The sequence below is a fragment of the Scophthalmus maximus genome, chromosome 18 (genome assembly GCF_022379125.1).
Source record: "Scophthalmus maximus strain ysfricsl-2021 chromosome 18, ASM2237912v1, whole genome shotgun sequence".
Taxonomy (NCBI): Eukaryota; Metazoa; Chordata; class Actinopteri; order Pleuronectiformes; family Scophthalmidae; genus Scophthalmus; species Scophthalmus maximus.
This window is the reverse complement of record NC_061532.1, coordinates 6,832,312-6,858,251: the sequence shown is the minus strand read 5'-3', so window position 1 is coordinate 6,858,251 and position 25,940 is coordinate 6,832,312. Positions and strand designations below refer to the sequence as shown.

Genomic DNA, 25,940 nt, shown 5'->3' with positions numbered 1-25,940 from the left:
CTTGTGCCTGATGCTTATGTTTATGATTAATGTTAGAGATGAAGTATTCAATGTCACCTGCATGCTATTGATGTATATTTGACTTCCTATGTCCTGTGACTTAATGTCCTTCCCTGTCAGGCGCTCCAGTCCCTGTCAGCCCTTCAACTCAGAGCACAGTCCACCTGAATGGTCACAGTAGTCACACTGGTGTGGGGAGGAGGGGGCGGAAACCCAGAGTGGACCCACCGGCGAGTCCCCCAGAAGTCACGACGCCGGCGAGTCCCTCCAGACCCCGAGGTCGCCCTCCTGGCAAGAAGAGAGGCAGGAAGAGCAAGCAGGAACTGGAGGAGCTGAGACGGAGCGGTAACCGCAGGAGCTCCACCCCTGACGATGAGCTCGACCAATCCACGGGAGACGAAGGTGGGACGTCTTCCGCACAGGAAACATCTGTGCTGTCGGACTCCGGGATGGCGTCGACGCCCAGACGACGCGGCCGGCCCCGAGCGGTAAGAACCGACGAATCCACTCCTCCCGTGGAGTCGCCTGAGCCCTCGCCGCTGAGGAGGAGCAGCAGGAGAGCCAACGAGGAGGTCACCCCGCCTCCGAGGACGGCTCCTCAACGACCCAATCGCAAGGAGTCTCCACAGGAGGAGACGGGGGAGGAGTCGGGAGATGAGGCAGGAGGGGAGGCAGGAGGGTCCATGCGCACGCGTAACCAGGGGCGACGGTCGGCCTGGTACATGGAGGAGGACTCTGAGGAGGAGCAGAGGCAGCTGCTGTTTGAGGACTCATCAATCACCTTCGGCACCTCCTCTAAGGGACGAGTCCGCAAGCTGACAGAAAAGGCCAAAGCCAACCTGATAGGCTGGTAACACACCAGACGCACAGGACGAGAGGAGGGGGCCGACTGCCCCTAGAGGAGAGAAACCTCGGGAGATTCAGATTTCTGAATTTGTTCTTCGGAGGATTAGGGGTCTGAGTGGAGGAAGTCATGCTTGGTGTTGCATTTGTGTGCACGTGTTTGTGTGTGTACGTCCGGGCGGCTGCTGGTTCTGCTATTTGAAGCCGAGGCGCCGGAGAGAGGCAACAACGCAGAGGCCTGTCCAGTCCTCCTTCCTCTCGGCCCGGCGAGCACATCGCTAAGGCGACCAGTGGCTTTTTCCGATGACGCATGTTCATTCGTTTCCAGCTCCTCTTACATTATTGGTCCATGTTGGATCCGACAGATGCCCGCTGACTCCCGTGTTTGGCGGTCATGTGACTTGTTCCTGTCCAGTGAACTACTCTTCGCCCGAGGAGTCTGACCTGAAACACTGTTGGCGTCAGACTGGGCAAGATGGTAGTTGACTAGAGTTTTAGTACTTGAAAAAGTCTTGTGGAGAGATGGATGTATCTCATCTCAGTCTTACTATTTCAAAGAACTTTTCAGCAGTGTCTCAGCTGGTTGTCGGTCAAAGTCGCCCGCTGAGCAAAAATCGTTAGGTCCGTGATGGACTACAGACCCACCGCTGGCCTGACAACATCTTTCGCCCCTGTCATCATTGTTTCTGTTCTTTTCTTTTTTTTCTTTTTTAAATACAACCCTCTCTTAGCTTTTCTAAGATTTGTACGTAATGATCGGCTCTCTGTTTTGGAAGTCTTGACCCGAGCGTGTCCGTCTGCGCTAAAATACCAAATGGTGTACCTCTGTTGGTACTGTAGATCAGTAGGTTCTGTTAACTGTTGGTGTGTGTGTGTGTGTGTTTTTATTTGCATGTTAGAAAGAGGAAGGATCTCTTTATTTTCCCCTAGAAGCTGTTTTTACTGTGAGAAGGATGAAAAGGATGCAGGGGTGAAAGGGTTCATCTATTTGTTTCGATAGATCATGTTTCAATGCGTCCTCAACATTAGCAATACCTTGTGCCTTTATGTCTTTGGTGTGTGCGCGCGTGCATGTGTGTATAAGCGTGCTTGGCCTCTGCCCTGCAAAGTACATGTGCCTGTCTGTGTACGAACTTCTGTTGTGACTATGCGAGTGTGTGTGTGTGATTGAAGGAGTGCGTGTGTTTTTTTAAAACTCAACTGGGTGTGTCGTTCACTCTGTGTACCAACAGTGGCATACAGTTTGATCATTGTGAAACCTCTCAAAGAAATGTATTTATAGCAGTTGGAGAGAAAAAAGAAAAAACTTTACCGTTGTTGTAAGCAAACCATTATTCATGTCAATATATTATCCTATAACCAACCTATCGTCAGTTTATACCTAAGGTACAGCGAGTGGAGCTTTGAGATGCACTTACCACAGACTGGTTATCAATGCAGTCGTAGGGAGAGACCCTGTGTATTTTAAAACTGTTGACATATAAAAAGAAACTTTTTAAATGTTGATATGTTTGTATGGTGACCACACACACACATACGCACAGACACACACACACACACACACACACACACACACAATTCTGTCTCGCATGCTCTAGCACTTTCTCACGCCTGAAACAAAAAGGATTGAGCCAGATCAAACTGGTTCCGACTTGGACAGAAAGTGGAGAGAGAGAGAGAGAGATCGTGTGCCTTCCCTACTCTGGCATAATATCCTCGGTTTATCCTTCTAGGGCCTTTTTGTTGTTGTTGTTGTTGTTGTTGTTTTTGTTGTTCTTTTTTTTTTCCAGACTTCCTGGTTCTGCCCATCACTGGGTTCAGAGCAGTGGACACCGGGGACTGGACTGGACACGTGACAGGCTTGTGCTGAAGGCTGAGAAAGGCCGACAACAGTCGGACAGGAGACAAACCTATTATTTCACTCTCTCTCTCTCACTCTCTCTCTCTCTGTACACCGAATAGACTGAGTATATAATGATGGCGGCCTCCACTCCACTTTCGCATATTTCTGTTTCCACCCCAGCACAGAGCGAGCGAACGCTGAATTCTGACACCTGACTGGGGAGGAGTGGATGGTAGCATCTGCACACATCCGATTCATGTCATTGGTCTTCCTCGTCACATATTACTCGGACGTATATCTCATCTGTCAACAGTTGCTATTTTTCTTGTTATAGATAAGTTGATGCCAAATTCTGTCTTTGGGCACTGACATTTTAGAACATGGCTTTTGAATGTGTTTATTTCAGTTTGCGTTCTGAGCTCCGTCGCAGGCAAACGTGTCAAATGTTTTTCCGTCTGTGTCCCCGCCATATCGGACGATGTCGCAGTGGCTAGGTGTGTGGAGTGATACTGCTGGAATAGTGTTCTATACTCTGCCGCACTTATCTGAGGACACGATTCCCATTTAACTGTCAGTCAGTCTCACAAACGCTTTGTTTATATTGTGTATATGAAGAGCTTTATTCCAAATGTCCTAAAACAGTGACACTGTTTCCCATGACTGTTGACATCAAAGTAAATGTAATTATCTTTTTCGTTGTTGTTGTTGTTGTTCAAAATAGGAAGCTGATGAAGCTGATTTTTGCCCATAAAAATATGAATTTAGTGGGCAGCGATTATGTAGGTTTTTATGTGTTCGTCCACTTCTGCCATTCATGAAATGGATCTATAATCTCTTCATAGGCACATGAAGGTTTTGGATTTCTTTCTTTCTCAATTACAAAAAATCATATTTACATATACGCACAGGTTATCATGATGGGATGGGGTGGGGGGGTTCGCAGGATATTGACAAGGATCTAGCCATTTTGAATTAGGAATGATTTTTGGCCGACAGCATCCTTGTCCTGCTATGTTGGAGCCGCAGTGTCCCATGTTCATGGTGGGATGGGGAGGGATGTGCATTGTTTACCCTCTAATCCCCTGCTGAAATGCAGTTCTAGAAGTAAACTGCTCATCGTATGAAAATGGACATCAAACATGTTTATAGTCCATCGCCTCTTAGTCAACTCATTCACATTGCCTGTGTTCTTTGAATCTATCCAAGTAAAAGAGCTGATTTTGTTTAATGCTCGTCAGGTTACCTGAACCATGCTAGTGATAATATACAGCCTCTAATCATTACACAGGGGCCTTAAAAATCAAGTTACTGGTTGTTGGCCAGATTTGGTACATTAATCTATTCTCTTTTCAGACGCACATCAGTCACATCTGTCCTGCCTGCTCTGTCAGACTGGACCTCATTAGGTTTTGGTATTGGGACTTTCCGCCTTGACTCAGCACGTCAAATCAGCCCTCGTACTTTACAAGACATGGATGCTCATGTACATGTGCTTTCATTTACCACGGGCCTGTGCTAATGTGTGGCAGCAGAGTTGTTGTGCTGTTTGTGGCCTCTGACCACAAAACACTGTGAGGTCCTCTGACCTCACAGTGTTTTGTCAGAGGATAAAGGTCACAATGTGTGTGTGTATGTGTGGAGTGGCTGCATGTGAGCCACTGGGAAGCATTTTTTGGATGTTTTTTTTAAAAGTTTTAATGGGACATGGGACGGGACAGAAGAGAACAGGAAGGGACGGGTTCTGATTCACGGGAAGTGAATGAAGAGGATGTCTTTGTTAGTTTGGATACTTTTTTATATATAAAAAAATGAATGCAAAAAAGAAGCATTAAGCTAGAATGTATGTGTAGGGGAGTACTGCTGTCCTGTTAGTTAATACCAATATTTTAAGTAAATAAACAGTTGTGTTTCCATATCCACTTTTACTTCCTGTTTATTTTTTGGCTCAGTTAAAAATATGTTGTTTTTTTTATTATCTAAATTGATATTATTCAACCAAGTAAGTGTTTAATTTGGGTTTACAAAAAGTTATAATTGGATTATTTAAAAAAAAATAGAAATAAATAAAAACACTTGTTTTTTCTGGCTGATTTGTTTGTGAAAACAAGTTAATGAAAATAATTGGAAAATAGTATCTCTGCAACTACAAGGTCTATATGAATAATCTATATAAAGGAAACACTAATGCGATTCAAGCAGGGGTGTAATAATCAGTATAGATGTTACTGGGTCAGAGTAAACGAAGATGGAACACAACATAAATGAAAGATTTCATGTTCGCCTGAAAAAAAATATAGGGAAAAGTGAATATCCCATATGTGGTTTTCACTGATTTCCCAGTGATCTGATTGTCAGTAGTTGGACCGGTGACTTGATTTGATCTCTTATCTATAATCTTCACCTGCCCCGGAGCGGGTTAGCTGCTCAGCATCAGGTACCATGGTGATTTACCCTTGAAAGTAGAGAACCAGCTTCGTAGGACGGAAAACACAGAGTTCAACATGAAGTTATCTTGACAATCACAAATCCTGCTTCGTAGTAGAGGCCTCCGCAAAGTACTGTCGCTCCTAACTCTCGCAATACAAAACACAATTCAACACAACGCAATACACCTGAACAAACCCACGAGGGCGCGCCTTGTGCCGCACGTTTATTAACCTTTGAATCGGAGTCACGTGGGTGTGTGTTTTTTGTACGCGCCTCGGAGCTTTAGTGTCACGGGTGACATCATTAGCATTGGCTAGCGAAAGCAGATTTACGGATCAAAACAGTTATTATGACAAAACATCGAAGATAAGAATCATTTAATCAAACAGCGACATGCATAAATTCATATTTTGCTCTTCTTCTGCGGCTTGTTTGATGAGCGTTGGACAAGGAAGAGCTTTGATGATGATAATAAGCTTCCATATGATATGAAGCATGTGGTGTTAATATGAAATATCACAACCATCGTATTTGGACATACTGCAGATGTACAGTTATTGTTTATGCGATATGCTTGATTGAGTTGCTTGGCCTTTGAATTGTGTTTCGTTTAGGTGAGAAGGGTTGACGTTGGCCTGCAGCTGAGTTTCTCCCCATTCTGTGCCATATGGCTTCATGTTTGGCATAAGTATAATATCATTTTGGTGTATATGTGATTTGTCTCAGCTGGGTCGCAACCACACCACGTGGCCCCAGTTTGTTGGTACAGGACGATAGAGTGGGGCTCACACCACAGCAATGTCGCTCGAATGAAAAACTCTGCCACCTTGTGTCACTAAAGCGTAACTGCGCCTAAATGAATCACTTCATCAAAAAACACAAACACAGCCTCTCCCCGCCGGGAGCCCGCGGGTTCGGCTCCGCCCTGACGTGGCGAGCCGCTAAAGGTCCGCCGGCGCGTCCGTGGGCTGCAGCGATTGGACAAACAAAAACGAGTTTGATACTTTCAGACAGAAGTGCGGATCAACAGGTGGCAGCGACATGGCCCTATGTAAATACAACAGAAGTGAAACTGTGTCACGTTGCTCGGGTTTCCTCAGACACGCTGCGTGGCAGGTAGTTGGAGGAAGCGCACTGAGGAGTCCGATACGAGGGTAAGAGTCAGACACACTCACATGACACACGTCATGTCCTCAAACCTTCTGCAGCAACACGCGTCGCTTATCAGGGTTCAGAGAAGCTCGTCGATGCTGTGGTCCCTGACTCCCTCAGAGACTCTGGACTGAGTTGGCTCCGGGTCCCGCAGCGGACACGCGCGCCCCCCGTCCCCGTCCCCAGGCGACAGGCGCGCGGCCATGCCTCGGCTCTCGGCCGCCGCGGCGCTGCAGCTCGCGCTGCTGCTCTCCGCGGTGCCCGCGCAGTACCTCATCTCCCGGTGGAGCGGCCCCACCGCGGCGCAGCGCCTCCACGCCACGGCGGGGTAGGTGTGATCCCACCGCGCGGATAGGCAGGCCACTGTTCTTTATGATGTGCACTGATGACGAAAGTTCTAAGAGCAGCTGTGCAGTTTTGTTTTTTTTGTTCCTGTCCTAATTCGGTGAGTAACCTTGGCGTTTCAGGTTGCTTAGAATTTGGAAAGAGTGGAGAAGATCGTACCTCAACGGCACTGCGTGGATGGAGTGGGCGAACCAACACATGTCCTATGTCAAGTAAGTGTGGGAGGCGTATGGAGACACACTGTGATTGAGACTCAGACGTGTTTTAAAGCTCCAAGACTACTCTTTGTTCACTTTAATCATTTTTATTTAAACGCTTGAAGTGATCACCAATGTTTCAAGTTCTTGTTGGACACAAACTCCTTTTCACGTCAACAACATTTCTGCTTTCCAAAGCTCTCTGGTTGGCCTGGAACAGGAAGTGACACAGGAGCGGCCTCCTGTAGAGACCATGCTTTATGACAATGACCAGGGCTTCTTTGGAGGTTTGTAAATGTACATATGTAAAGACATATTTGGAAAAAATCTAAGATTAATCTCTAAGCCAACGATATACCCAAGACACTTTGCAGTGTTGCAATGTGGATCCAGTGATTAAAAAAACATGTTCCTGTGAAAAGTAAATTTGTCTCAAACCATTCAATCTTTTTTCTTTCTTCGTTCCTGCAGCATCCAACACGGTGCGAAGTCCTCGCCCTCCGTATGTGTTTCTACGGGTCGGAGACGTGGTGATGGAGCGGAAAGGCCACATGGTTGGTGTGGTGGTGAGCTGGGACCCTGAACTGCGAGCCCCACCAGAGTGGGTCGACAGGATGTCTTCCAGTCCTGAGGTTAGCAGCCTCAACAACCTGGATCCCCTCTTCACCAATGTGCTGTTTTACAAACTCAAGTGTTTTAAGTGTTGGAACCTTAAAACTCAGCCAGTTCTGTGACTGTGTGTGTGCATGTAGGGCATCAAAGCAGAGAAGACGCCTCATTACAAGGTACTGTTCAGCGGGCCTGGACCCACATCTCTGTTGGTGGCATACCTGCCTCAAACACAACTGCAGCGCATCACTGGGATGAGGGTAAGTACTGGAAAAAAAATCACAGCACGCATTCACAATTACTTCCACTAATTATGGCTTTGACTCACTTTTGGATGTTTTTAGCCCAACATTCCCACTTTGGACAATTACTTCACTCATTTTGATGGGGAGCGGTTCATCATGCAGCCCTGGCTGAGAGAGCGCTTTCCTGAAGATGACGCCAATGATGCCTGAGTGCTCCCTTCCCGAAAGATCCATCAGACTTACGACTTATTTTCCTTCCTTCTGTGGTGTCCTCTGGACACATACTGAACTGGCAGTCAGGTTTTATGAAGAGTAAATGTTGAATGTAACTGTTTGGAGACGGACTTGAATGGTTGGCACATTTACGCTAATCCTGATGAATGCTTTACAATGACAATTTTTTCAGAAAATCAGCTGTATGTGTGTATATATATTATGTCAATTTTCATGACAGTGTTGGCTGAGATCCAATGATCCTTGAAGCACTGCACTTTAAATCGGCTGCAACTATGCAATAAAATGTTTTAAACTGTGACGATCAGCTCTTTGGTTTCATGAGCCAACGACAAAACATCTTTAGAGTTTTTTCCTGCTCCTGTCTCTGAGGCTGAAGGAGACGGACACCCGCGAGGAGGCGTTGATTGTGGGTGCAGCGCCCTGCCCTCTGCCTCCATGCTCTTCCTCCTCCTCGTTCCTCCACTCCCTGGTCTCCTCCTCTCTGACCAGTAAGGGGGGACCCAGGCTTTGTCCCAGGAGCTGGCTGATGTCGCTGGCCTTCTGCTGAGCGTTTTCAACTGCGCATACACACACTCGCCTTCTAAAAACACAGACAAATGCACAGTTGTTACAGGTGCCGTCTGTTCACCTAGGACTTCACAGTGCCAGGGAGAGGTGTGCTTTGTTGCTGTTGTTTCCCCCCTACCTCATCTGACTCAGGCATCCCGCACTGTGGTGAAACTGTGGCCTTCCCACACAGACACTCTTGTCCAGCTTCTCCAGCAGTACGCGACATACTTGCTCCATCTTCTCAAAATCTGAAAAGGTGACCACGACCTATGGGAACATTTCCTTACAGTGTCAGATATAACTCAACACACGTGCAGTCATAAAACATTTGGATCTTTTAAGTGTCCCAATACGCCACCTCTGCGTCCATGCGATATAGGTCCGCCTCTCTGTGGAGAAACCTCCTCACTGAGGCGTCTTTGTCACTGATGCCATGTTGTCTGGGCAGAAAGAATAAATGTGTAAGATAAGATCATTCTTTATTAGTCCCACTGGAATTTGTTTTTGTGTTAAAGCAACAAGGAGGGTAGAAAACTGAAACTTCAGTGTTACAAGTAATTAATAAGAAAACATGCAATATAAACGTGAGAAATATAAAAGAAATAGAAGTAGAATATACATTGTAAACCGAATATAAAGGGTGAACAGACTATCCAGTGCAGCAGGATTGCACATCACGTATTGAAATTGTAAGATTGAGTGAGTAGTTGTGGTCTTAAAATATTACTATTCACTGATTGCAATAATAAAGAGTGAAATGAGTTACTGCACCTTAAATATGTGAAGAAGAAAAACAGTGGATGTATACAGAGCTGTACTTCATGTGGCCCTTCTGTTGATAACACGACTGACTCCACGGACGCTACATGGAGCCGCTAGCTAGCATTGGGCTAATGTCACTGGTCCTCTCGGGACGTGTAAAAGCCTCTGAGTGAGTTCCCACCTGAGAGCCTGCAAGATGTACTCGAGTCGCCGGGAAACGCTGCTGGTGACCTCGTCCACGGACTCCTTGCTGTTGGCCACGCTGACCCGGACAGAGACTCGGTCCGCCGGGCAACAGACCTCCGCGGTCCCCGTGACCTGGACCTCCCTCACACGGTTATTCGGAGTCGGCCGGTGAGCTGCTCGTACTTCCAGCCCCTGCTCCCTTTCGTAACCGGCGAACTCACGAGCCGCTGCCGGTTGTATCGCAGCGAATACTCGGCTCGGGCTGTCCATCGTTTGGACGCGGAACCAAACCAACTTCCCGCTGCTATGGCAATACGCGCAATGCCCGACGGGATATGTAGGCTACTTCCGCCAAGGAACTACAGGGGTTTTTTACACAACACAAAAAGACATTCAAATTCACATTTAGCATGCATTTCACACAATGAACTAATAACAATAATAACAATGATCATAATTATTATCGACAACAATAACTGTTACAATATTAATAATGATAACCAGCATTCATATTTTATTTGGAAACACAGTTCTTACTCTGAACGCAAGGCTACAAGACACCAAAGCATTACAGTACACTGCATATTTCATATTGGTTTGAAATATGCACATGTTTGAATTCAGTTATACACATGGTCACAAACAGATTTTGTGTCTCGAGCTGACTGCTTCAGTTTACAGAACAGTTTATCAGGCTAAGGCAAGGGTGTGGCACTAAACAAGCAGGGTGTAGGGCCTCCACATGTTAGGGGCATTCCTGGCTGTATCAGATTGTACTGTAGTAACATGGTGTGACCCAGCAGCAGCCCGTGTGGGCCTGGGAGATTGATACAGCAGGGTCAATGCTGTGCTCACCAGAGAAATTAGAAAAAAGAGTGAACATTAATTTAGTCTACAATGATTCTGCACCAGATTACAGCATTGTTACTAAGCCAAAGCTGCCATTCTTGTTAAATTTCCTGAAGCACAGGTAGTTTGGTCTCTAACCGGTCTGTTCTGCTCTACTAACTGTATAAGGCCTGGTAGATCAGTAAAGAGAAACATCTTGATAATTGTTCTAAAAAAAAGGGAACTATTTGATTTAAACTAAACCTATCATCTTGTTTTTCAGCATTCATTAATTGTATTGAACACCACCTCCTGTTGGATTCAGGATTTTTTGATGACACCGTATTTATTCATCATTAATTTATAATTCATATATTTTTGACTGTCTATTTGGTATATCCATATCTATTTAGCTGATCAATGTTGTAAAGGTTTCACCCTAACGTGGCGCTCGCGATCACGTGATCGGTGTTTGCGTCATCACACCCACGCATCACACCTGTGACTGCTTTACCTAATTATTTGATGGGTGAACACGCATGCGCGAAGTGAAACGCTATCGAAGCTTGCCTCCTGAAGTAGCAGGTAAATTATTAACTTTTTAAATCAAATTTTTTAAAGGACATTGACATCATTGGTTCCTATTAACATGCCAGTACCCAACGTTTGTTTTTAGCTTTTCTCCAGCTGCTCGCTAAACAGAATTGGTTCGACGTGCAAGTGCAGCAGGTCGAACCAATATTGATTATATCTCTGACACGTCACTGTACCCGAAGTTGTTCACAGAGTCCACAGTTTGTTTAATTTTAATATTCCGTTAACGCTTTGTTTATTCTTCTTGGAGTTCGAGTTTATAAATTCAGGCTTATGTCGACTTTGTGCCTTCCTATTTACATTAAGGTCGCACTTTGGAATATTTTGAAATATAAACTATCGTGCGTGGGCTGGTTTTTAAAAGACTCAATTATGTTAGATATTGGCGCCACACAGTTAGATTGTGTATAAAGGACATTCTGGAACTCTACACAGCAGTAAATGTGTCGCATTTAATCACAAATCATGACTTTTGATTCAAATGTGTGAGGAGAATTCAGAGGATGTATGGAGGAAATGGTTTCCTCTAGTGCAATTTAACCAATGTTTGGTGTCTGGCTTTTTACATTTCTTTTCAAGTTTTTATTATTCGCAGCAGAAGGCTCTTTCTCTTTTTATTACTGCTCTGCACATCCTGACCCCACCCAATGTGTGTGTGAGATAGAAAATGTTGCATATATTGAGATTTTACCTCGAGGTGTACATTCAGCAGGATTTTGTTACCTACTGTATACGGCAACACTTGTTTTAAGAAAGGTGTTTTAACATTCCCAACTTCAGTCATTTAAGCCAGTATCTCCGTTTGGTCAGCAGGTGGCAACAAAGTATAACAGTGATAGAACTGTAGAGCTCTGGCAGCAGCCTGTGAGCAGCACATATTGTATGATGGGGTAAGTAGACAGATTGGAGAGCGAGGTTGATGATATTAGCCAAATAATAATACTTGTATTTTGCATATTCATCAATCACATTGATATAGTCAGTGACCTAAAAAAATGAATAGGTAAATACAATTTCTTTCCTCGGCTTTTATGATTTAAAGCCATGTTTTATGATTAGTGCACAGACTTTTTAAGAGTCTGTACGATGGAGTATTATAAAATAAATAGTCTAATAAATTTCTAACAACCATAACACAAAAGAAACAAATTATTAAATAATAAGAAAAAATATTCTGGTGTATTTTATCTTTTTCTGTGAGGTGAAGAGGAAAGGAATGATTATTTTGCATCATTTGAAGATGTATGTATCTCATGAATCTGGTTTGCAGGCTGCAGTCTCTCTATGTACTGTGGACCTTTTGTATGCCCTCTTCTTTCATTTTTCAAGGACATTTGGGAACTGCGGAGATTTAAACCAATTCTGGACACTGGTTTCTTTAAACAGCAAAGTTTGTTTGGTCTCCCTGGAGTCTTAAACTGTGAAATGGACTTTATAATCACAACCTAAAAATACAAGGCCATATTTGTTGTTATTGTCTCTGGTTTCGCCGTCCCCCAGTATGCTCTGTGAAACCCTAGATCTGATACGCAGCTTCGGCCAAGAAAGATGCAGCACCCTACAATAGGCTGTTTTCTTATGGGAGAGAATGAGTGAGATAAGGGGGACCTTTACTATTCAGTCTCCATGGAAGTCCAGACCATTTTGCCTCAGTGGCCTGCAAACCATGGAGCCATTTTCACCCATCTTCCAGCGATCTGTTGGTTTAATAACCGTTCCTCCCCCTCCACCTCTCCCACCTCTCACACTCCAGATGATTTTAAATGCTTAGAAAAAACACAGCTCGACGCTGTGATCTGGTAAATGAAATTGTGTGGTAAATTATGCGGTCAATTTTTTTAATCATCATAAGGTTAGTGACCACTTTCATAAACAAGAATCCATTTTACTCTTAAATGCATTCGTTCTTCTTTTTCACCCAGTGTTTATGTAATGACCATCAGTTTAATAGTACTAACTGTGATGTCTGCCATGAAATAACGTTGTAAAGATTTATGTAAACCCCCCCCAAAAAACCCGGTTCATTGTGTAAATATAAAGATGGGTACAGGGAATGTAGGAGGTTTTGGCCTCCACTTTGTCCCTGGTTGTTGGGTGAAAAGGGTCGGAGAGTCCTCAGATGGAGACTGTGGCCACTTAGGGAAAAAGATTTGACTTTAATGGTCTCCGAATCTGTTGATGTGTCTCTCCCTCTCTCTCGCTCGCTCAGATGAAGTAATAAAGTTAGCTGTGTTGGAGGCCCTCCATGTCTCTCCATAGACCACAATCAAGCCCGTGCAGTTTTATTGCAGTTTTATTTCCATATTGTCCAAGAAATCTCCAGACTCCCTCCTGTGCCCGTTGCCATAAATCATATATTTTGACTGTAATTCTTCCACTCTGGGTTTTTTTTAATTTATGGGTGAAGGCGATAAAACATGCAGCATGCACTCTGTGTCCACAGCTGTCATCTGTCTCTGACTTTATTGTGAAAGGGGGAAAAAGTCAAGTTTCATGTTTTAAAAAAAATCCTTGCACAAATCTCCCTTCCTGTTAAAACAGATGCTGATAGAAAGAAAAAAAGACCCCTAAATGTAGATTGCCATTGTTTATGTCTCCAGCCTCTACTGATGAACAGTTTTATTGGTTATAAAACCAACCGTATTCAGATGTGTCTAACAAAAAGCTCAGGGGGTGATCATTGTTTCATCAGCAGGACGTTCTGAACTCCTGCGCTCACAGTCAACGCGCATCTTGAGCTGGATCTTCTTGTGATGACCAGACAAATGACAAATTTCACAATGGTGTCCCATTGATGTATCTGTTTGTCTTTGTATGTGCAGGGAGGGACCCTCGGTAAGTTAACCTTCCTGGTGACGCGGAACATGGACCAGGACTTCAGTTTCATCTGCAGTCTTGATACTGGGGTTTCAAGATCACCATGGCCCTTACTCTCAGGTACTTCTCACCAGAAACCAAAGAAATGTCTTTAATCCGATTTTTCATATATATATACACACAGTGTATATATATGCATGTGTGTTACCTGTTGAATTGTATGTCGCAATTCTTTTTGCCCAATATAAATTTTCTTTTTTGGCATTTTGTTTTTACTTTGTTGACCTTAAAAGGAGTCAAACCAAACTAGTCTGTCACATTGGTAGGGTGTAGTTTTTTTTTTCTTTCTAAAAATGAGCTGGATAATTGATAATGACCTATAACATGGCATGTCCCTCAAATAATTACATGTTGACACCCAGGGCCATATGAACACAATAACTGCTAATAAAGGCAATGTAATGAATAGGATCTTATCAAAATGGTTCATAAAATCCTGCATTATTAAAGATTATTATAGTCACTGTCATCAGTTATAGAGTGGATGCTTGTAGGTCCTGAAAGACGAACGAGCAGACGAGCTTTCTGCTGAGTTCTCTGCATGTTTCGTATATTATCAGAGGTATTTTCTCATGCTGTCACTCAGCTCCACAGCGTCCCATCTCTGTAAACAACTCGTAGTCAAATAAACAGTCCTGTCCTCAGTCCTTCTCTACTCCCATCAGTGAAGAGTCCGTACCAGTTTTTTTTTTTACTACGTCAAATTGCAACTTTAAGACGCCATTAATGAAATGATTGCATTTCTCAGCAATCAGAATTTAGGATGAATGCCGCACCTTTCCTGTGTACATCCATTTGTGGTCTCTTTTATGGTTCTGTGATGAGAGGTTTCTATGTGAGGCCTATATATATATATATATATATATATATATATATATATATATATATATATGTACATGTATGCATGCATGCATACACACATACACACAAACACTTGGGGCTGAACCTGTTATAAAGAGCTCATAAAGCCTCAACATCTGTTTACTGCAAGGCATGCCAGAAGATTCTGCAACTCAGACACCCACCCAGATAAACACCCACCCACTTAAACACATGCATAGAAAAGTCTGCATGTTCTAATTGCTGTCGAGGCATGCACACAGGTGCCGGCGCTATGCAGTGCCCCAAATAGTTGTAATGAGGTGTGTATGTGTGAGTTTCAGAAACGGTGCAATTTGAGATCCTTGATATAACGGTAATGCTTTGGCCCATTTCTGCCCATTTCAAGGTCAACAGGTGTGTTTGTATTATTTGTGCTTCTCTAACAGTCGCATTGTTGTGGCTCATGACTTAACAACCTCTTGATGCAGCTTTTCATCTTACATTTTCATTTCATACATATACATACAAGTGCGCAGGATTTCCACCTCCCTCTCCATTTTTTTTGTTCCTGTAGATCTGCGTTTTTAAGGCCTGGTTGAGTTTCAGGGCTCCATTAAAAGTTCAAAGGCAGCATTTACTACTGTAACTGGAGCTAGTCTGCACTGAGGCTTTTCACTAATGAGTGCACACACACACACACACACACACACACAAAATACATATACCCACACTTGGTCACATACACACACACACACACACACAACAACACATGTTCCCCTCATGACGACTATTCCCCACAAAGGCCGTTGTTGCTGCAGGAATCGTGTCCTTTTCAGTGCCAAAGATCTATCATAGATTTTACAATCCTTTCAGCACCCTGTCCCTGTTTGTTCCCTAGTTTCACTTCTCCCGCTCCTCTCTTCCAAGCAGCCGATCAGACTGCTTTCCTGACAGACGAAGTGGAAAGTGTGATTTTATAAGATCATCAGATCCCTCTGATAGCCCGAGCTCTATTGCGTGAGAAAACAGTTTCATGTTTTTCTTTGTTTGTAGAGATTGGCGGGCGTGGCATGAATACATACACACATGCATACACACATACAAAACATACATAAATACCAGAAAAATTACTCTTTTTCAATTTATGCAGCCTTTGACAAATGCATTTAATTAATAGTTGTTTGAAATCCTGTCATAATTAGCTTGTGTTTTTCTTTTGTTTGGTTTGGTCACTCGTCACACTATGGCTGTCTCACTAAGACTCTTTCATACCTTTAAGCCCTCACTTCCTCAGTTACGTCTTGGTTTCATGTCCCACGTTTTATGGCACTATCACTTCCCGTAATCAAATTTCTTTGCAGGATATACTGTATGCCTGCGATCCTACATGATGTGCCAAACTTCTGTTTTTGTGTGCATGTCAGAGTTGTCAAGCGTATGTATACTTTAGCTTTAAAGTGGACTTGCTCCCACAGTGCCTGAAGACCTTTAGAGACAAGAAAATAACCAGAGAAATCGTTAATGGTTTCACGACACCCCTTTCCACAAACCTTTTATAACAAATTAGAACTTAATAATGTTTGTTGAGTCTTTGGAGTTGTGCTGGTTTTGACCTTCCTCTCTGCCATGTCCTCGGATGTCTGACATACCAGAGTAAACACAAAAACAAACGCCCCAGACAGCGAGGCCTGGGATTAGCCTGGTGGTATAGACATATTTCCACATGCCAAGCTGTGTGTCAGTTATTTAACTTACTCTCAAGTTTGGTTTTTATGTTTAAAATTCTTTTATATTTGGAGCATGGCTGTTATCATTTGTCAAGAAATGTACTGTAGGATATTTTTTATTGCTCAAATTGTTGTTTTTACTATTGATTTAATTTCACTTCTAGTTTTAATGGGTAAATGTGATTTAAAAAAAAAGTATAATAACATTCAGAAAGCAGATGTTGGATGAAGCATACTGCAAATCAAGATTGTTATAAAATTTACTGACATCAGTTTTGTTTTCAGCATATCCTTAACTAATTTCATAAATTTTATTGTTTAAAATTCAGAAAAAAGAGTATCATTTAGGTGTTTTGCAATTCAAAGATTCAAAACTAATTGTGATGTTTGTTAGTGTGTTTGGTACAGAAGCTGAAGCCGATAGACTCCGTTTAGAGGGGCAGAGTGGTGGGGTCCAGAAACTCAAAACGCCAAACGTTTATTATTACCCCGTTTACAGCGGACTTGCCTTCAGGGGAGAATCTCCAGCAGTGACCCTTGACCTCACCGCTCAACTCCCACACACTACAACCCCCTCCCCATACCTTCTCCCGTCTCTCATTTGTGGTCCGAAATGTTAAAAGGAGAATAAAAGAATACAACGGAACAATATCTGAGATCATCTGAGCAGAGGCTGGCTTTCCGGGAACAGCAGAGGTTTCTGAGGCAATATTCTTTTATTCCTTTATTATGGCAGGGGAATCAGGGACGAGTGAAAAACATACTTCACAGCTTCTTTTATCCAAGAGCAGATCCAGGGTGATAAAAGTGGATGCTTCAAAATTTTACAGCTTACCACACTCACTCCTTCCCTTTCGCCATTCCGCCTACCGTCCCTCCTTTCCTTCCCCTCCATCATTCCTCTTACCTCTTGGGAGCGTCTGCTGCCTGTTGGCACTGCGGATAATAAACACCCCAACCCACCACCGTCCTGCACCTTGGGGCAGGAAACCCCATACAGACGCACCTGCATGGGCTACCATGACAACAAGGACCATCTGTCCATCAAACCAGAGTCTGAAAGAACCTGTTCTAAGGCCCATGCAAGAGGATAAACATATTCACATTCACATGGTGGACCTGGGTCAAAGGTTAAAGAACCCCATTTCCTGTCCAGACAGACGAGGGCCAAACACCCCTTCTCTCACTTCCACTCCATTTCTTTCTTCCTTGACCCCCCCTTGGTTTCCCTCTACCTGAGCTTGATATTTATTGTGTAGCACAAAAGTATATATTTTTGTGTTTTTGCTTTTGATTGATGCAGTGTGTGTAATGGCAGCCTCAGCAGCTCATCCTTGTGATTATTAACCAAGAAGCCTTTTTCTCACAGGAACTCTTAACTGCCGACCAAAGGCTGATTTAATAATGCGATGGAGTAAGATAATCTCTGAAAAGTTACCGTTTTTTTCCCCGTTTTTTTTTTACAGGCTACTCTCAAGAGCTTCATTAAAAGGGCATGATCTTATGTTACACAGATCTGAAAAGGCTTTGGCCAAAGATTCCTGTTACTCACTATTGAAACCAGCTCCCCTAAAATAATTTTGCGCTCTGTGTTAAATCAGCGTACTATAGAAAAAAAACTCTCAAAGAAGTCTTTTTGAGGGCTTTTCAGAGCACACGTGGCCAAATATATGTAGACTACTCGACGTATACGTAATTTATCCTTTAAGCTGCCTCAAAACTAGACACATCCCCTGCAAAACGAGACAAACCGAGCACGCCTTGTGTTTTTCAAGTATCAAGAATACATTTGACTACTATTCTGCCCATGTCTGCGTCGGAGTGAGCCTCTGCGGTGCCGGCTGCTCTGGTAATAGCCTGTGTGCTCTGCTGTGCTGAGATTAATGTGAAGACTTATTGATGTAATGATGGAGGCATGAAAGAGCACTCTGGGCCGTGGTTTGGGCCCAACACATGAGCCTAATGGACTCTGTGTGTATGTTTGTGTGCATGCGTCGTGTCTACATGTGTGTGTGTGTGGTTTTGGACAGAAACAGATGAAATGAATTGAGAGGTTTCGCATTCATAAGAAGGGACCTTGACAATTGAGTGTGTATTTCTGTGAGATTGTGTTGCATGATTAAGATACCTGACCTCAGGTGCGTGTTGAAATGTTAGTGTCTTCACATGTGTTTGACCATTTACTCGCACACTATCCTCCACATTTCTGTACTTGCACGTTGTGCGTTGTGGTTCTCAGCTGCCCAGTGATTTCCTCGGTGAAAGGGCAGAGCTGCTCACACTGACCCTGCAGGACGGCATGGTTGGAGGCAACGTGGAGGGAGGCTGAGTAAATACGATGAAAATTAAAGTGGTACCTTCACAACTAGTGCCCTGCGGCGTGACTGTGTATGGGGGTGTATCTGTGTCTCCACAGATTCTCTAGTGAGGCCCAGCAGGTGCTGACAGGACCCCCTTCATCTCCCCACTCCCCCTACAAACTTTGTTTTTGTGCATATATATGGATATGTGTGCATGTGTGTGCGCGTGCGTGTCAATGCCAACAGGCTTGATCTACTCAGTGTGGGTCTGATGTTGTAGTGATTGACAGCCGAGCAGTCACAGGGGCGATTGAGAGCAGTTGTGGGAAGAGAGAGACCTTACAGCCTTGCAGCTTTCAGCCCTGAGGGGCAGAGCGAGACAAATACAGAGGGAGGGAAGGGAGAGTCTAAACAGATTATTAGGATAAATACAGCGATACAGCACAATAGAGATTAGGAATGAACGAATAAATGAACATAAAACCGTTGCATATTCTTAAAGGTTGCGTTGGTGAAGAAAAAATAGGCAAGGTAAAAATGAACTTAATGAAAATCTGTCTTATTCATAGTCACCCTGCCTATTCGTTGATCTCATGGGTGGGAAACCCTGGGGACCATAGAGGTTTATGGGAAAAGGCTCGTACACTGGGAGTGATGTCATACGTAGGAGACAGACCAAGCTCTCCCTCGCTGATATGGTAAAGGGAGGGTAAATATGAGTTGCCTAATCAAAAACACCAAAGGCTCCTTAACTAAGCCGAACTGCGATTTCTTTCAGCATTAATATTCCCCTGAGTTCCCGCTGTTCGTTCATGCTCAAAGAACTCGGAGAAGGCACTGCCATATTTCAAAAACATGTCATAGAGGAAAGAAAAAATATTTTTGCATGCCATTAATTTTGTGTTATGGCCTAAAATTGGGCCTGTGTTTAACAATACTCCCTGTCTTGCAATCACCCTGGACTGGAAAGTGTCTAATAAAACAGAAAAGCCCCACAAACAATCATTTTAAAAATCCAACCATTTAATTTTTTTTGAAAACCCTCATGTGCTACAGGTGGCCAGGGTTGAAGCTCCAAGGACTCTGAAATAAACCAGGCATGAACTGACTGGCGGTTAAACATCACTGCAGTCCTCAGAGGAGAGAGGTTTATTAATCCAGGTAAGTGAATAAAATATATTTTTCTGGGGCATTTTAGCTGAGGTTTATTTGTGTGCGGGGGAGACCACCACGGTGTCTGTGCCAGGGCAGTGCGGGAGAGAGCGGGCCGGTGGCCATCTGGGTTTAGGGGTGTCTTTAAATGGCGGAGGTGTAAATCTACTGCCCATGTGCCGAAGGGGATGTCCGTTCCTCTCTGGCCCGAAGACCCACTAGCAGATCACTAAAGTTAACTCAAAACATTCACACTCTGCCATCTGAAATCAACCATTTAATGAGTTGCTGTTCCTGTAAAAGTGGAAAAGGCCCCTTCAGATTTATTAGAAAGGAGAGAGAGTAGAATTCCAGAGAGGAGGAGGAAGAAGAGGAGGAGGAGGAGGAGGAGGAGGAGGAGGAGGAGGAGGAAAGAAAGAACTGTAGGGTTTCTGTTTGGATTCATTCCAGGGGTATTAAGAACCATGGACTGCATCTCTTGGAAACACACAAACAATGAAAATAGCTTCTTGATCCACTTTTTATGAGCAAGCATATTTAAGTAGAGGTGATTGGAGGCTTGTTACAGTGGAGAGCCTCCTGACTATAAAAGCAATGTTATTTAATGTAATTTCACTTAAGGTAGTGAATGTAATCCAAAAGTGCATCTGCTTTCAGGAATCATTTCAGCAGCAGCAAAATGTCTCTTCAGCAAGTTCTGACAAACGGGTAATACATTTACAAAGACCTTGAGACATGGCCCTCGTGTTTGTTTCAGTTTAATAAGAGGAAGGTGTGGAAAAAATATTCCCGATGTGCTAGCTATATAGTGTCAGAAATTTCACGTCAGTGTCATTAAGTCAAATGATAAGGCTGAGAGACGCATGCAGGTTGTGTGGAATGTGTTGAGGGATCAGTCGCATTGTTTAATTATGTGTAGACTCTCTTTACTACAGACGAGTATCTCCTCTAGTCCATGTGCAGAGACTTTCCGATACCATTTTCCCCTTCCTGATACCGATCCTAATACCAGTGCATTTAAAAAAATAAAAACTAATTTTAACAAATGTATGGTACTAATCTCGTATGGATGATTGCTAATTTTTAAAAAATATAGTTTTGGACTTTTGGTTTGCTCTGTTACTTATATTGATTTGTGTATGAGCACACATCAGTCAGTCAGGCAAAGTTGTATCTATTATATACAGTAAAAAAAAAAAACATTCATTCATCCATTGTGAATACTGTATATTACAGAACTATGTGCAAGTCTTCAGATTTTCACAATTCTTACAAAGCACATTTTCAGCAGTATCTGTAACTATCAGTCACGCTATTGATGCTAAAAGAAACGTTTATATGTTTTTTAAAACTGAATACAATTCTAGTGTTTCAGTAAATAACTACAATTGCTTCATCCAGTTTAGTGGGCTGGGTGAATTTGGGATGTTATGCTTGGCAGGTCTTCACCCGGATAGCTAGCTGAAATGAAATGAAAACCCTCCAGTAGATACCCTGTGTCCTTAGTTTGGGTCTTAGCTGCCACCGCTCAAACATCTCTGCCTTCTCCTGCATTTTCCTCCTTCATCCATTCCTAGACCAGGGCCAATAAACGCACGTGTTCATGTTGATCTAAATGCAGCGGTCTTCATGGAAATCATCTGATGATTGCTTTATGCTGATGGAGTGCATATTTAGTCTTCCATTTAAGCTCTACTTCCCTGAATCCCTCACCCTCCACTACCGGCCAGGCGTCCCCTGGGGGCCACACAGGAAAAGGAAAGAAGACGGATGAAATTGTCCTTTTTATGGGGATGTCTTACTTTTAGGGTTTACATTATTACGTTTGGAGGTAAATCCCTCTAGCAGCTGCCACACAAAGCAAAGTACCACGAGACTGCGTTACCTACACACACTGCTTTATGGCGGCTGCAAAAGAAAATCCTACACGTTAACAAGCGCGCATGGAAAGAATTACACCGTGGACCGGGTGCCCCGTCCCATCAGGCGTGATGTTATGGGGCTGAATCCGCACATGCTTCGTAGAGTGACAGGCGCTGACAGTGGACGTCACGGGTCAGGAGCGGTGAGCGCACACAGTGTGGGGCAGTTCATGACACACAGACTCGTTCAGCCGGGTGTGGAGACGTGTCTAGTTTTGCGTTCGGGCTCTTCTAAAGAGCCTGTGTGCAGGAAGGGTAGCTAAACATGTGAGGCTCTCGCGTATTTGTGCTGTTAATAGGTTGTTTGGGAGAGTGTGTGAGGCTGTGTTTGTGCTGCTAATGGGGGTTTAATTTGATAAGCAGTTGGCGGATTTGTCAGCGCTGAGCTGGGAAGAAGGGACTTGGGCTCTGTATATTTTGAGTAAACATGGAGAAATTTGCTCCAGGTTTGTCATATTAGGTTGACATGATCATGTCAGACGAAGATGTTATTTTGCTTTGAAAAAGCCCTTTTCCCTTTATGAAAATAGTTCCAACAGTCTGGGAAAGGCACTTATTTTGTTTCTTTTGGGATGAAGAGGTGAATACAACTCATTTTTGTTATGTATGTGGAGGCAGGAATCGCACAGGCTGACGGACTCTGTCCAAAGTTAAAAAACGAACCGATCAGCATTTACAAACCATATGTCCACAAACAAAGTTTCCCTAACATTACATTAGAGCATGTACAGTTTACATAGTCCATAGTCACCTGATCCGTTCGACTTGTGAAATGATAGCAAAGCAATGTTTTTGTCATGTGTTTCCCAAAACCGTGCTGTAACTAATTGAAAGCTACAGAGGTGACGGTTGAAAGCCTGGGTTTAACCCTTGCTCATGTGCACTCATCTGGGTTCTGGGCCTGTACATGCTACAGCTTCTTGGTCTAGTATGGGAGACATATGTAGTTGGGAGTGGAAGGGAAGGGGCTGTAATATAGTCACAACAGTGTCCAGAGCCAAAGGAAACAGGGGTCCCTCTCCTTTCTAAACAGGATGAGACCACACGCATGCCACACTGTACATTGTATCTATCTCAATTTACATCAAATAGGCTAGCTTTTTGGACATATCTTATTCTTGTAATTATTCTATGATTTTTAGTTGATGCACGCACACACACACACGCTGTTCAATTCTGTGCAAAGAACCACATTCCCAGAGGAACATGCTCCATGAATGGCTCCACTGTTTTTCTCTTATCTTTTTTATTCCTCCAGCTCCTCTTCCTCCTCCTCCTGACTAGGAAGTGAACTGAGACGGACTGTATCATCCCAGATAGACGTCTCCTCTCACTCTCCTGCTCACTTGTATACACACACACACACACACACACACACACACACACACACACACACACACACACACACACACATAGAGCAAACGTTTAGATATAGATGTGCTTTTTCCTCATCTTGCCAGAGACACATTTCTGCACAACACCCACACACTGTTTATTTCTCCATGTCTCTCGCCTTCTCGCTCCTTTGTCTTCTATTTTGTTGGCCTGCAGACCCCTTGTTCCACTGTGTCCTCCAGAACAGTCTTGTTCTCTGAAGCTTTGTGTCTGCCATTTGGTGGTGAGAACAGATTTAACTTAACAGCAAGTTAAACTAAGGTCAGATGTGTGTAAGCTCATAAAAACAACCAAGATAATTTTCTGTGACAAAAGTTGCTGACGAAGCTTCTGTATCATGGGAGTGTATTCGTTGATGGTCCTGGTTGGACCACGGTTTACAGTAAATGGAGTGCTACACTTTGGTTTGTGGGTATGGTTTTGTTCCCTATATTGGCATAATTTATACCAAAGTCATATGTAACACAGCAGTTTAGTTGTTTGATTTTTGCTTCTTGGTTGTCTTGGCATCGCAGCAGTGCAGTGACTGAAGCCACTGTGTGTGCACGTGTGTATGTATATGTGTTTGTGGTGTTATTCCAGGTGTTTTGTAGGGAATGGTGTATGTACACCAGCTGGAGACCGGAGAGAGGAGAGGTAACATCCTTCATCACCACACATGGTGTGTGAGTGTGTGAGTGTGAGAGTGTGTGAGAGTGTGTGTGAGAGAGAGAGAGAGTGTGATAGATAAAGAGACTATGTCGGATGAGGAGGTGAGGGCGGATTTTTTCCAAGATCCATAGACACCCAAAGATGCTTTGATATATTATATGGAGAAGAAGAGGGGGATGAGAGCCAGATCCGGCGTGTGTGTGCGTGCGTGCGTGCGTGCCTGCGTACGTGCGTGTGTGTGTGTGTGTGTGTACACTCCTGTTCCCTGCTGAGCCGTCCAGCTAAAGCACTGTGCCAGGAGGTACCCTCACACAGCCACAACCACCCTGAGCAACAGGAAATCCTGTGTGTGTGCGTGTATCAACCCAGTTGTGTGACCTTAGTGTGCACTACTCCAGGACATGGTGGCAGTACAACAATTATAATATAGAGATGTGGTGAAACTGGGACTTCAGAATGTTGTTCTAAATATAAGAAAACATAACTCAAAATCACAGTGACATCCGTTTAATTGTACAGATGATCTCAGATAGTTCTTAAGTCATGACACAATGATAAATAGAGAGGGGGAGTTGCATATTGCAACTATTTTAGACATTCTCCCTCGATTGAATGCTTTAAATGCTTATAATTAATTTTTAAATGGTTTAAATGGATAATATCAATAAGTGTTCCAGTAATCCAAACCAAATCCAATAGCATAATACTCATTTATCTCAAAATATGGATGAAAAAAGCAACAATATATTTCACTTTTTCAGAAAAGGGAAGAAACGAAAGACAAATTACTTTCTGTTACAGAAACTAATGGACCACAGGCCCAGGAGGGATGTTGGGACTATTTGTTATTCTGGACCACTGCAATAATTTCGAGCATATCTGTAAGATGGCCATTCAAAACATTTAAAAAGTCATATTTCTAACATCTGTGATAAATGAAACATTCTCCATCTTCTACATTGTTAATTTGCACATGGACACCAAATGTAAAAGCCTCTCAGGCTCTGTAGAGCAGAGTTACATGAGAAACCTCCAGTAAACAACAACAATAACTGTTGTTAGAATTAGAAAGAAAGAAGAGATCAGTCATTAGTGTGTCCGAAGCCTCAGAGGCACACCCATATGTTAAGTGTGTATAGTATATACGGCTGAGGGTGTGTCACGCAGTGGGTTATGGGGATAAAAGGAAGCCTTTGGTCAGAGAGAGATGTACAACATTTCTTTTTAAATGTCTTTTAATCATTGACTTTCTTTAACCAGCCAAAAAGGGGGGAATTTAAATGAGTGTAACTGAGCCAAAGCTTTGATGAAATGCTGTGGCAGTCAAAAGAAATTCATAATCTGAGCGTCATCGGCTGTTTAGCCGAAATTATTCCAATGAAGATCCAACATCAGTCAAGTTAAAAAACAAAACAACAAAGACTTATTTAATATGCTTTACCTACTGTAACTCTGTGTTCACAAGTTGCCTATATCATCCTTAAAATAAAATTAGCAGTCCAAGAAAACATGTTGTCTCTTACTTGTTCTTATTTATTTACATCAAATAGTTAGATAATGATTAAACCAATAACGGATGTTGTACAGTTCATAAGTGTATCACCCATAGTTATCTTCCACCAAAGGGTTTGTGAAAAGGAATATGAAAACGGTGGTGTGGGGCAAGAAAAGTCTGCTCTTTAGTTGGGTGACAAACTACCCCTGATCCTATGTTCCAGTGCAGTGTGCTGTAGGTATGCTGTCACAGTATCTGTCCAGTGTGGCTCCCCTTTGACCTCTAACCTGACATTAAGGGAAGTGACACTATTTGCCGCTCATTCCTTAGCTTCTAGTGACCTTCCAGGACCTCGGCCACCACCACACATGGAGGCCATGCATTTGTAGTCTTGTACTCCAGATGAAGAACAATATCCAGAGATATACACAGTAAATGTTAAGAACCGCTACCCGTCCTCTACCCTCGCCTCTGCACAGCCGCTAAAGAAGCTATATGCGCTAATGCAATAATTCCAACTGTGATGTGTTTTACATATAGCATCTGAGACCACACACTGGTATCTGACCTCAACACTGTGCACTCTGAGCCTTTGAACCACACACACACACACACACACACACACACACACACACACACACACACACACACACACACACACACACACACACACACAGGCATCAGGCAATAGTTTTTGCAGAGGATATAGAGAGTGCTGAATCTCGCTGTGACTCCAGGAAACTCTGCACTCACTTCCACCTTCAGTAGGATGAAAGGAGTTC

General features: G+C 43.4%; 4 protein-coding genes across 7 annotated transcripts in view; 3 read left to right on the top strand and 1 right to left on the bottom strand.

Moving 5' to 3' along the window:
* The window catches only part of LOC118289898 (pleckstrin homology domain interacting protein), a 33,573-nt gene extending 28,972 nt beyond the window's left edge, over positions 1 to 4,601 (top strand). For both annotated transcript variants that reach the window (XM_035617096.2, XM_035617095.2), the window contains exon 40: positions 121 to 4,601. In XM_035617096.2, coding sequence (XP_035472989.2) covers positions 121 to 854 — 734 coding nt within the window. In that variant the 3' untranslated portion in view covers positions 855 to 4,601. The remainder of the gene's footprint in view (positions 1 to 120) is intronic.
* Positions 4,602 to 6,022: 1,421 nt separating this feature from the next.
* Positions 6,023 to 8,196, top strand: si:dkey-261l7.2 (uncharacterized protein LOC569751 homolog). 3 transcript variants are annotated; one of them, XM_035617099.2, is made up of 7 exons: positions 6,120 to 6,267; positions 6,386 to 6,593; positions 6,733 to 6,822; positions 7,006 to 7,094; positions 7,279 to 7,439; positions 7,560 to 7,676; positions 7,761 to 8,196. In XM_035617099.2, the coding sequence occupies exons 2-7, from the start codon at positions 6,469 to 6,471 to the stop codon at positions 7,869 to 7,871; spliced, it is 693 nt and encodes a 230-aa protein (XP_035472992.1). In that variant the 5' UTR covers positions 6,120 to 6,267; positions 6,386 to 6,468; the 3' UTR covers positions 7,872 to 8,196. The 3 variants fall into 3 exon arrangements, with proteins under 3 accessions (XP_035472993.1, XP_035472991.1, XP_035472992.1); XM_035617100.2 differs by lacking the exon at positions 6,386 to 6,593 and having other exon boundaries at positions 6,023 to 6,267; XM_035617098.2 differs by having other exon boundaries at positions 6,115 to 6,593.
* On the bottom strand, positions 6,899 to 9,709 carry irak1bp1 (interleukin-1 receptor-associated kinase 1 binding protein 1). Its single transcript, XM_035617097.2, has 4 exons — positions 9,391 to 9,709; positions 8,806 to 8,887; positions 8,584 to 8,714; positions 6,899 to 8,478 (listed from the first exon to the last, which is right to left on the bottom strand). Exons 1-4 carry the CDS (start codon positions 9,663 to 9,665, stop codon positions 8,238 to 8,240), a joined length of 729 nt encoding a protein of 242 aa, XP_035472990.1. The 5' UTR covers positions 9,666 to 9,709; the 3' UTR covers positions 6,899 to 8,237.
* Positions 9,710 to 10,722: 1,013 nt separating this feature from the next.
* LOC118289733 (hormonally up-regulated neu tumor-associated kinase homolog) overlaps positions 10,723 to 25,940 on the top strand; it is a 97,599-nt gene continuing 82,381 nt past the window's right edge. Inside the window, exons 1-3 of the mRNA XM_035616699.2 lie at positions 10,723 to 10,808; positions 13,640 to 13,754; positions 19,600 to 19,704. The gene's annotated coding sequence lies outside the window, so the exon portion shown is untranslated. The remainder of the gene's footprint in view (positions 10,809 to 13,639; positions 13,755 to 19,599; positions 19,705 to 25,940) is intronic.